At 42.6% G+C, this 12,101-nt stretch overlaps 2 protein-coding genes and 1 non-coding gene across 7 annotated transcripts in view; 1 reads left to right on the top strand and 2 right to left on the bottom strand.

Moving 5' to 3' along the window:
* LOC140701043 (uncharacterized) overlaps window positions 1-3,951 on the bottom strand; it is a 34,497-nt gene extending 30,546 nt beyond the window's left edge. Inside the window, exon 1 of the mRNA XM_072975906.1 lies at window positions 3,823-3,951. Within this exon, the coding sequence (XP_072832007.1) occupies window positions 3,823-3,951 (129 nt within the window). The remainder of the gene's footprint in view (window positions 1-3,822) is intronic.
* SMAD9 (SMAD family member 9) overlaps window positions 1-12,101 on the top strand; it is a 51,710-nt gene that overhangs the window by 23,681 nt on the left and 15,928 nt on the right. For 3 of the 5 annotated variants that reach the window (XM_072976146.1, XM_072976148.1, XM_072976149.1), the window contains exon 2: window positions 8,979-9,615. In XM_072976146.1, coding sequence (XP_072832247.1) covers window positions 9,204-9,615 — 412 coding nt within the window. In that variant the 5' untranslated portion in view covers window positions 8,979-9,203. Of the gene's footprint in view, window positions 1-6,845; window positions 8,429-8,978; window positions 9,616-12,101 lie in introns of those variants that run through there. The other 2 variants (XM_072976147.1, XM_006210110.4) reach the window with 2 other exon arrangements.
* Window positions 11,268-11,373, bottom strand: LOC116283399 (U6 spliceosomal RNA). The gene has a single exon (XR_004192998.1). It is a non-coding gene; the product is annotated as a U6 spliceosomal RNA (small nuclear RNA).

Here is a 12,101-nt window from a genome sequence, read left to right as displayed (position 1 = left end):
GGGTTTGGGTTTTTTTTTTTTTTTTTGATAGTAGTAGCCATTCTGATGGTTGTGAGCGTATCTCATTGTAGTTATGATTTGCATTTCCCTAATGATCGGTGATGTTGAGCATCTTTTCATGGGCTTATTGGCCATTTGTATACCTTCTGTTAAGGTCCTTCAGCCATTTTTTAATCAAGTTGTTTGGATTTTTGTGGTTGAATTTTAAGAGTGCTCTATGTATTCTGGATATTAATTCCTCATCAGGCATGTGATTTGCAAATATTTTCTTCCGTTTTGTGGGCTGCCTTTTTACTCTGTTGATAGTGTCTTTTGATGCATAAATTTAAAAAATGTTCATGAAGTCCAGTCTGTGTATTTTTTCTTTTGTTGCCTGTACCTTCGGCATCATGTCTAAGAAATCACTGCCAAATGTGTTGCCATGAAGCTTTTCCCCAATGTTTTCTTCTAAATTTTTATAATTGTAGGTCTTCTATTTAAATCTTTGGTCCATTTTGGGTTCATTTTTTTATATGGTGTTAGGTAAGAGTTCTACTTCGTTCTTTTGCACGTGGATATCCAATTTTCCCAGCATCATTTGTTGAAAAGATTGTCCTTTCCGCATTGAATGGCTTTGACACCCTTGTCAAAGGTCACTGGACTATGTATGCATGGGTTCATTTCTGGACTGTCTGTCCTATTCCACTGGTCTGTATGTCTGTCTTTCTGACATTACCACAGTTTTGATTCCAGTAGCTTTGTAGTAAATTTTGAAATCGGGAAGCGTGAGTCTTCTGGCTTTGTTCTTCTCTTTCAAGATTGTTTTGGCTATTCAGGGTCCCTTAAGATTCCATATGAGTTTTAAAATGAGTTTTTCTATTTCTGCAAAAAAGCTTTATTGGGATCACTTTGGGTAGTACTGACCATCTTAATAATATTAAGCTTTCCAGCCCATGAACATGGGATGTGTTTCCATTTATTTATGTCTTCTTTCATTTTTTATAACATTCTAATTTGAAGTTATACCAGTTTAACTTCAATAACATACAAAACTCTGCTCCTTTATAGCTTTGTTTCCATCCCTTTGGGTTGATGATGCCCCAAAAGTACATCTTTATACATTGTGGACCTCATAACATCAATTAATAATTATTTTAAATGCATGGAGTTACAAACCAAAGCTACAATAGTATTAGCTTTTAGGCTAATAATTAAAACACATTATTCTCTTAAATCACGTATAAAACCAAAAGTAGAGTTGCAAACCTGTGTTACAGTAATATTAGTTTTCATGATTGCCCCTGTATTTACCCCTTACTGAGATCTTTATTTCTTCAGATGGCTTCCGGTTACTGTCTTGTGTCCTTTAATTTCACCCTGCAGGACTCCCTTGAGTGTTTCTTCTAGGGCAGGTCTAGTGATAATGAACTCCGTCAGCTTTTGCTTCTCTGAGAAAGTGTTGCTTTCTCCCATACTCTTTGGACAGTTTTGCCAGATAAAGGATTCTTGGTTGCCTTTTTTTTTGTTTCGAACACTTTGAGTTAGGCCAACTTTCTAATGGCCTTGGAAACTTTTCTGATGAGAAGTCTGATAATCTTATTGAGGATCCCTTATGTGTGATGCATTTCTTTTCTCTTGCTACCTTCAGGATTCTCTCTTTATCTTTGGCTTTTGAAAGTTTGATTATAATGTGTCTTTGTGTGGGTCTCCTTGAGTTCTCTTTCTTGGAGTTTGTTGAACTTCTTAGCTGTTTATATTCATGTATTACATCCCATCTGTGGAGTTATCAAGCTTTATTTCATCAAATTTTCTCTTCCCCTTTCTCTCTCTCTTCTTTTTCTGGGATTTCCACAACACATATGTTAGTCTCTGTTCTCTTTCCTTTGATCTCTTTTTCTTTCTGTTCCTCTGCTTGGTAATTTCCACTGTCCAATATTCAAGTTCACTGATTCTTCTGCCAGCTCAACTCTGCCTTGTTTCATTTACTGTACTTTTCAGCCTCAGAACGTTTTTGTTTCCTTTTAGGTTTTGTCTTCTTATTGATATTTCCATTTCCTTCCTACATAATCTCCTTGAATTTCCCTACATCTTCCTTTAGTTCTTTGAGCATCTTTAAGATGGTTGTTTTGACATCTTTGTCTAGTAGCACTGCCGTCAGGTTTTTTTTAGGCACGGTTCCTGTTGATTTCATTTGGGATAGCCATACTTTCTTGTGTTGTTTGTATGGCTGTGATTGCTGTTATTGAAGCCTGAACTTTTGAATCTAGTAAAGTGGTTAACTCTGGAAATTGGATTCTCTCCCTTTGCCAGAGTTTGCTGGCTTTTGTTCCTATCTTTCTTTTGCTGTTTTTGGTATTTTGATTATTGTAGGCTATGTCTGTGCCAAGGATCAGCCTGGGGTGTTAACTATAGGTCTTCTCTGGTCTCTTCTGAGCCTGCACCTTTGCCTAGGCAAATCACTTTGGAATTTTCCCCGTATATGCAGTTGCTTTTTATGTCCTAATCTTTAATGTCTGGCTCTCAAAAGGAGAAAAAGAGAAAAATAAAAAGGAGGATGAGGTGGAGAAAGGGTGTCAGCCTTTTAAATGCCCCACTTCAGCTGGAGGGGAAGGGCTTGCAACAGTTTAGGAGGGTGCAAATCAGTGGCTGCCGCCCAGTTTGCAGTTCTGTGATCAGCATCAGCAATCAGGACCAGAGCCCAGATCCGCAAAGTCTGGAGGACAGGGTCCTTTTTGCCTGCCTTGGCTCCCTGTGGAAGCTGTGCTGCTGCCAAGGGGTGTGGACCAGGCAACGGCTCCTTGTGCCAAGACCTGAAATTGACCCAAATTAGTCACAGTTTACCATCCAAGCCTTCCCCTGAAGTTCCTAGCCTTCATTTGACTCCTGAGTTCCACAGTAATCACATTAGACCGATTCTGCTGGTGTAGTAGTTGTTCAGAAGGGAAGGCAGATTTCTGGTGCTTCATACTCTGCCATCTTCTTAGGATTTGTTTCCTCTAATCCTCCGAAAGGCCCTGCCCAGCACCCGGTTTAGTCAGAACAGCCCGCCGTTCTCCTCAGTCTCTTCAGCTTGTGCCCTTCGCTCTCTGACTGTCTCCTTTTCCTCTGTCTTCTAATTCAGTGGTTTGTATTTTGTTTGTTCGTTTGTTTTTTACCTTTTGATAATCCCAGGTTCTTTTAGGAATTTGAAGAAAAACATCTATGGACTGTCTGCCTGGAAAAATCCATGTCTGCAGAATCACCCGACATGAGCAGACAATTCAGAGATCCATAGTGCCCTGAAACCCCACCATGGGAGCCCCTGTTATAAAGATGCATGTCTGTCATCTTTCCTTGACACTGACAGGCCAGGTGAAGTGAGGACAGATTTGAGTCAATTAAATATACATCTGTGTATTTCTCTGTGTGGGTCTGTGTGTGTGTTTGAAGCCTGGTTTCTCTTCAAGTGTTTATAGTAATAAGACGTGATATATATATATATATACATATATGCCAGTCGTGATGACAGTCATTTTGTAAACGGACAGTCTTTTAGGTCTGTTTTACACTATAAAGCATTTATTGCCATATTAATTACTGGTATACAAAAAGTACGGTAAAAGTAAGAAGCAGTCAGTCCCTTTAAGGGGGTTAAATGTTCCTTTAGCAAGTGTGTTCAGATTCTAAATTTTGGTAATAATCTGTTTTATGGAGGGGATACCAGGATATACTTTACGATGGCCATGAATTAGAGGGTCAACACTTATAAGGTTGAAAATTTTAAAAACAAAACAAATAATGAAATACCAGTGTTCTGTTATGAATGTTTCTGGAGTGGGCCCTTGCAGAATTGACAAATGCTACCTGATCCTCGCGCTGAGCGGGGTGTACAGCCTGGTAGGTGATGCAGACTTTCCTTGGCCACATTGACCGAGAAGCAGTGCCCACGAAGGATCGTTCAACGGTTCCACGTCCAGAGCAGACAACCGACATATCCATCTTAAACAGTATTTTTTAATTTTATTTTATTTAGGGTTGAAGTCACCAATTGACTCTTCCAGTGAAGCCAAGTAAGTGGAAATAATCTTGAGTAACTGCTAACAGGAGTTGAATTTAAACTGACAGCTTAAGAATAAAAGAATCAGATCTCCCAAACTTTCACGCAGCCTGGCAGATTGGATTTTCGTGTGGAACTGTGTACAGTTAAATCATGGTCTGTGCTTGTAGTCAGTGCTGCTTTCTTTTAAGTGGTCCTGTTTATTTAAACAGCTTGAAAATGAGAAGTTGTTTTGCTCACTCAGTCGGGGTTTATTGTAAAACTCGGATGCCAGAGAAATAAAGTGCAGCATTGTTTTTGTGCTGTGAGTGCGTGAGCTGGGGAAGGCCTGGTCATGGTGCTTTTTCCCTTCCGCCCAGACAAGGAAAGCTCTGATGGTCAACAGGTGACATGGGTGAATGTCTGGCGTTGACACTGGTGGATGTTTGGCATTATGACAGCCTTGATGATGTTGCTGTAAAAGGTGGCAAACACAGTAGTGCCGTGTGTACATTTTCGGTCTTACTTCTTAGCTGTGATAAAAATAATAATAATAATAATAATGCCAGAAAGAAACCAAAAAAAGCTGGAGAGAAAAGTGGGCACTGTGTTTTGTCAGTAGATGGCATTTGTCATAAAAAGAGTCAGTTTGACAACCATGGGAAGGCGTTGTTTTGCCCAGCTCTGTGCAGTCCGGCTTCGTGGCTGCAGGCTGGCCCCCAGAGCACCCAGGGGCAGCGGCCTCGCATCCCCTGCTGTGGGAGTCACATGATCCACGTGGCGCAGGCAGCCAGCAGCCCTGGAGTCAGGGCCCCATCGCCCAGACAGACCCTTCCAGCGAGGCTGGGCCCCATCTGGATCGGCAGACAAGGAAACGAGGGGCCCCGGAGGGACCACAGGACTTGCTGAAGATCAGGCTCAGGCAGCTGACTAGGACACGATTTTCTTACAAAAGTGAGAATTTAACCATAGAAAAAGTATTAGGAAAGTATCCTAATCTACTAGTTTAGCTTCTCTTTTAACTGTGACTTAAATGCTTCTCAATGCAGCTTAGAATCCTTCTAAGATCATCTTCGGATCCTCCCAGAGCCCCCACGCCCCCTGCCCCTGGGTTGGGCCAAGGCCTCTTCCTCCTCCGTCATCTCCTGCCTCTCTCTTCCTGTAGCTCTGGTTATATTTTGCACAAATTATCTGGTCATGTTTTTGTTTATAAATCCTCCTTGTACATTCATCTTTATGGTTTATTTTGTTTCATTCTTTTTTGTAGTTTATAGGAACAGAATAACTGTAAGCAACGTCACCCCCCTCCCCCATATTTGTGATAGTTTAAAAAAATTTTTTTATTGAAGTGTAGTTGATTTACAGTGTTAGTTTTAGGAGTACAACAAAGTGATTCAGTTATACATTTTTTTTCAGATTCTTTTCCATTGTATGTTATTACATGAAACTGAATATAGTTCTGTGTGCTATACAGTAGGTCCTTGTTGTTTATCTGTTTTATATATAAAAGTGTTTGTCTGTTAATCCTCAACCCCGAATTTATCCCTCCCGACCCTTTCCCCTTTGGTAACCATAGTTTGTTTTCTACGTCTGTGAGTCTGTTTTTGGTTTGTAAATAGAATTTGTATCATTTTCTTAGATCCCATATATGAATGATGTCATATGATATCTGCCTTTCTCTTTCTCAGTTACTTCACTTAGTACGATGACCTCTAGGTCCATCTATGTTGCTGCAAATGGCATTATTTCATTCTTTTTCTATGGCTGAGTAGGGTGCTCTTTGTTAATTATTATGGTGAGTCTGGCCAGTGGTGTTTCCAGGATGTTGTGCTAAGTTAGAGCATATAGGCTATGGGAACCTAAATTGTCTGACCGTGGGAAACTGTTCTGAACCAGACGGACACTACTGAACAAGCTTGGGTGGGGTGGGGAGCCTGCACTGTTGTTGTCAGTGTGTTGACCACCTGGAGATAAGCTAGGACCCTTTGTCTACTAGTGGCTAAAACATTATAGGAATGAGAATGGAATAAACTTTATGAACCCTAAACCCCACCCCTAGACAATTAGGAACTAGTAAAATACACAAGAACCTGAAGCGTAAATGTCAGTGAAATTTCAAGTTTGATTCCTTTTTTTTAACATTTCATTTTCCTATTAGAAAATATATCAAACAAGTGTAGAGAATCATACTTGAACATCTGTGGACTCACTACAAAGCTTCATTAAACTTTAACTTTTTGATATTTCATCTTTTTCCTTTCCTACCCAGAGGTCACTTACGAATTTGGCGTTTATTACTCAGAGGTTCTAAATTTGACTCTTTGGGGCCTCCTCCCATGCGAGGGCCTCTGCGTAATGGGGCAGGAGCTGTGTCTTGTAGCAGTAAAATCATAGTTTTGGAGCCACTCTGAGACTCATAAAGATTCGAAATGTGGCAGCAAGATCAGACTGCAGAGCCAGGGTTCCCAGATCCCAGGTTCCTGACTAGTTGGGATTTCCCCAAGGCACGAGGAGGGACGAGGCCCCTGAAAGTCACTCATCAAGGTGAACCTCAAACAGACACTGCTGGAGGAAATGTATGGTTTAGGGGTAATGCTTTCAAACACTTTGTGATTGTAACCTGCAATACCGAAGACATTTTGCATGATGACCTTGACACGCACACATGTACACACACACACACACACACACACAGTCTCAGATACCTGCTCACACACATACACACACGGAACACCTACCTCTGAATAAAAACTGATGGTGAGATAGTACCTATTCTTCCTTTGTTAGCTGCACTGCAATACAGTCCATTTTGGTTTTTTTTTTTTTTTACAAAAGCTGTTTTGTTCCAATAAATTGATTTCATAGGCCATTAATAGATAGGAACCCAGAGTTAAAACAACAACAGCCACTCCCGGTTTGGAGCACTGTGCTTGTTTCATGGAGCAAAAGGTTTTTAAAGGGTCTATTTAGTTTAACTCTGCTGAACATCTTTATAAATAGCTTTTTTTCTACTGCTGACCTGAGCTTAAAGATTTATGCCACAATTTACTAATAACAAATCTCCTGCAAAACTAAGCAGGATGCAGAGCTCTTTGGGGGTTCAGCTGCCCCTGTGTCCTGTTACTTCTCCTCGTCGGAGCTCCCGACCCTCTCCAGCCTTTGCTTCCAGGCAGCCTGTCTCGACTAAGTAAACAGAGCTCGAACACAGTGACTTAACTATACTTTATAAATTCATGATTGTTGAGCCACAAAATCAACCTTTCCAAATAAAACTGAGTGTAAGTCAAACTGCCAGGAGAAAAAGAACAGCTATCGGGCCCTTAACTCTCCTTTTCACCCTGGGTTCCCTCTCCCTGTACGATGCTAACTGAAGTCTGTTGGAGGAATCCAGTGATATGTGTTGCTTTGTGTTTCCTGAAGGTCACTGATTTGGGGGGAACTGAGCTGCCATCCTCCTCACAGAGCTGCCTGCTGGTGATCACGACTTAAGGAGGGGGGCCATTGATAGAGCGCCTTTGTTCAAAGCCGGGCATGGAATTGTATTCAGAAAGGTGCAGCCGTCCCTCCAGGGAAGCAGAGGAGAAAATGAGATTTAATGCGTCTTAAACAAGCTCTTGTTGAAGACGATGGAGCAAGATTGATTCCAAGATACTGAGATGAGTCAGCTTGCTTCAAAACGTTACCAACAGCCACTTTAAACATTAATTAGGTAGCTGGTTTCTAAGATCTGGAAGAAGCGGAGGGTTTTGTTTAAGCCAGCTGTTTCACCTCAGAGGAAGGGCATCTCTAGCTCAGGACTTGTAAATGGGCCTTTTGGATAACTGGGAAAGAATTTGTCCTTTGGGGGAGAGGGCAACGAAGAATGCAAGTGATTCTCAGGGAGAAGGACGAATGTGACAGCAGTGCCCTTTTGTGTACGTGTTGGTCTGTGACTTTGTGTAAGTTCTAGAACTTTTTGGTCTTATGACTCCTTTGTACTTTTAGGAATTATTGAGAACTCCAAAGAACCTTTGCCAATGTGGCTTATATATATATATTTTTCCCCCAACCATTTTAGGAATTAAAACTGAGAAACTTGAAAGTGTTTGCTGATTCATTAAAAGATGGTAATAATCCCATTATATAGTAATATAAGCATTTTTATTTAAAAAAACTAGATCTTTCCCCCAAATAGTGAAAAGGGTGTTACCGTTTTGTAATTTTGCACATCTCTTTCATGCCTGGTTTCATAGCTGACACTTGGATTCCCACGTCTGCTCCTGCACACAGTCTGCTGTGATGTGTTGTTTGGGTTGAAGTACATGAGGAGAATCTTGCACACACAGGTGTGTAGCTGGAAAAGAGAGGGCCCTGCAGCCGCCAGGAAGGGGCTCGGGGACTCCCACACTTGGAGAACCACTGTCCTGTAAAGTTGTTTGGAAGAATTTATGAGTGGTGAGCTTATTAGCGATCCTGATTTTTCTCTTTTTCATTTCTGTACATTTTGTACAGTGAGGATGGATCACTTGTGCAAACTGTAAATGAGGAAGAGGAAGAAGCGTAAGTCTGTTGAGGAAAGATCACAAAGGCCCAGGAAACCCAGGCAGAAACGTTTATACTTGGGAAACCAGGGAGCCACTGTGATTTCTCTTACAGGAAAATGGCTTGTTAAACCTTCTATTGGGGAGTAAGTGGATTAGAATTGGCAGAGAGGAGCAGCTTCGGAGGTGATGCAGTAATCAGGGGGAGAGGTGAGGTGGGGCGGGGCTCAGATATTGGCAGAAAAGGAAAGGAAGTTTCAAAACCTGAAAGCCATTTCAGAGGCAGAATTACCAGGACTTACATATATGGAATAAAGGAGAGGAAACAATCAGAGATAACTAAGGGTTTTCAAGTCCGAAACATTTGAAGAATATTTTCTCCCTTACATCCAACCTTTAACCTATTCTGAAAATTATCCTAATTAACTGAAGTCATATATATATATTTTGTTTGTTTGTTTCAGAGTTAGCCAGCCCATTCCAGGGCTTTAGGAGAAAGTCAACACACTTCCCAGCCGGAATCGATCCCAATTATTTCCAGAAGAAAGGGAAGACCTATGATGCCCCTGGAGAGTTGGTACCTATGACGTCCCAGGAGGCGTCCTTGCTCACTTCCTGGGGGCCCCGCAGGCAGTGAAGGGCAGTGGGTCCAGTTCCCCCGTGCGCTGGACGCCTGTGGTCCTCCTCGTATGCACTCCAGCACCCCCATCAGCTCCCTCTTCTCCTTCACCAGCCCAGCAGTGAAGAGACTGCTTGGCTGGAAGCAAGGAGATGAAGAGGAAAAGTGGGCGGAGAAGGCTGTGGACTCTCTAGTGAAGAAGTTAAAGAAGAAGAAAGGAGCCATGGATGAGCTGGAGAGGGCCCTCAGCTGCCCGGGGCAGCCCAGCAAGTGCGTGACGATTCCCCGCTCCCTGGACGGGCGGCTGCAGGTGTCCCACCGCAAGGGTTTGCCCCACGTAATTTACTGCCGGGTGTGGCGTTGGCCCGACCTCCAGTCTCACCACGAGCTGAAGCCGCTGGAGTGCTGTGAGTTCCCTTTCGGCTCCAAGCAGAAGGAGGTGTGCATTAACCCCTACCACTACCGCCGGGTGGAGACGCCAGGTGGGTTTTCTTCATGAGGTCATGCTTGTTATAAAAATTAAGGGGGCGTGTCCCCGCCGATGGAGCGTGATGGAGCGCCACTGGGATAAGGACCCCCCTCCCTGGAAGAGGGGGAGGTTCATTTTGGAGGAACTAATGCAAAATGTTGTGGTCAGAAAAATCTGGACAGAAGCTGTTTCATTTCAGGATGTGTGTGAGTTTTGTGTGATTTTGAAAAGTGCAGTTTTGTTTTGATGTATTTTGGAGTCATCATCCAGTTCTTGGAAAGTCTTACTGTGGCCTTGACATGATCAACTATAAAAAACTAAACATCCACGTTCCCGTCCTCTCTCTCTGAACTCACCTGTACTGAATGAAACTGCTGCCACTCTCTCCGGGCTCAGGTAAGTGAAGGCAGCTCATCTCTGGGTCTGAAAACAGACCATGGAAGAGTTGCTGGAAATCTTTCCAAGACTGGAAACAGCGGTGGGTAAGGAAGATGGGCAGCTGTTCTTCGATATGACTTTAAATATAGGAAAGTATTGTTCCTAAAACTCTTCACACACCTCAGTGTGTGTATACATATATTTCATACTCACATACCCCCTTTTGGAGAAGTCTGGTGTTCGTCTGTGTTCCTCTGCACTGGCTATAACAATTTGGCTGCATTTCCCTTTGGATTGAGTGTTCCTGTGGCTACAGGGATGCAGTTTTTCTGGGAGCCTCCTCTCCCTGATTGGCCGTCTGCCCCGTTCCAGGAGACCAAAGGGCTGGCACACGAGATCTGGGAAGTGGCCCATGTCCATTAAGAGGCGGTTCTGTCTAGGAAGGTAGGCAGACAGTGGTGGGCATCCAGCCTGCTGCCTGGCTCCCGGGTTCAAGTAGCCTTACAGCAGTCCTGGGTAAGTCGTGCCCAGCCTGTAGCAGTCTTAGCTGGTGACCTTTCAGGGTCCCAAGTCTTGCCATCATGTTGTAAAACTGTTGTCAAGGAGATCACCTTCCTGAGTGCGGATGCTTCTAAAAGTCACATCATCCGGGATACAGGATGAGACTGTGGTGAAAAAGGCTCACGTTCTTGGTGAGCCTGATGTACCTTCCGCAGGTCACGTAGGTCTTTGTTTTCTTCCCTTCCTTCCTGTTTCTCTCTGGGCTTTATTTGCCGGCTTTAAAAAAAAAAAAAAAGTCATTGATGTCTGAGGATTTCGCTAATTTATATTGCCTTCATCCTTTCTTCCTCGCCTCAATCTGTATTTTAGTTTATAGTTCACATTATTTTTTGGCAGTTCTGTTAGTTTCCGCTGTGCGATTTAGGAGTAAGAATTGTTTTCCCTTTGAAGCATGTTGGTCCATTGCCTTCTGCTGTCTAGCGTCAGTGACAGGAAGTCATGAGTCAGTTTCTCATGTCCTTGTAGGTGACTTTGAGGCGAGCTTCTGGAAGCTTTTAGAATACTCAGTTCGTCCTTAGATGTTTGAAATTCAAGATGGTATGACCAGGTCTGGATCTTTTCCCATTAATCAGGCTGTCTACTCTGTGGCTCTTTTCACTCTAATGACATAGATCTTCTTTCGCTCTGAGACAATTTCATTTTTTTTTATTGAAGTATAGTTGATTTATACTGTTACGTGAGTTTCTGGTGCACAGCAGAGTGATTCAGTTATACATAAACATATAAAAAAATATGGAATGCTTCACAAATGTGTGTATCATCCTTGTGCAGGGCCTTGTCGACCGTCTCTGTGTGGTTCTGGTTTTAGTACGTGTGCTGCCAGAGCGAGCACCGGCTCTGACACGTTTTCTTCTGTTGTTTCTTTGATCACTCCCTCCCTTTCTCTGCTTCTCTTTCTGAAACTTATGTTGGTCAGAGGTGACCCCTCAGCAGTTCTCATGGGGTCACTTCTTGCTGCCAAGCCTGGTGACACTTGAGAAATCAGTAGGAGTCAGGAATGCCTAGATTTTGCTTTCCCTTGAGAATGGCATCTGTTCCTGCTTTTGTATAGACTCAGGACCAAGGACACTCACGTTCTTCTTAAAGTGCGAAGCCCAGAAGGAAACATACTAAAATGAACAGATTTTATTTGTAAGTTCTCTATTGATGCTTCTCTTTTACTTATTCACTTGTATTATTGTTCACCGTTTATCTTTTCCTTTAGAACTTTTCTTTACCTTTAGATCGTTCTGGTAAAGACAAGTAGAATGTTTTTACTTAACCAGCCCTTCTGAGCCTAGAAATGTAGCCTGGTCATCTAAATAATTCAAGGTGGTTTCTGAAGTAAAACTATTCTGGACATTACTTGGAGTTTCATTGCAAGCAGTAGAAACCAATTTTGCCATTTAAAAAAAAAAAAACTTTATTGGCTGAGTCAAAGGAAGACGTGCATGATTCCATCTCCAGAAGGCCAGGTAATAGAGCGGCCTGGCAACTTCTGGGGTAGGAATGAATAGGCAGTTTCTTTTTAAAGTGTTGACGTCAGAACGATTCCCCTATGAACTTTTCGTTCATTGTGGC

This window comes from Vicugna pacos, chromosome 14, assembly GCF_048564905.1.
Source record: "Vicugna pacos chromosome 14, VicPac4, whole genome shotgun sequence".
NCBI lineage: Eukaryota > Metazoa > Chordata > Mammalia > Artiodactyla > Camelidae > Vicugna > Vicugna pacos.
Note: the sequence above shows the minus strand (reverse complement) of the source record. Positions and strands in the feature narration are given on the sequence as shown.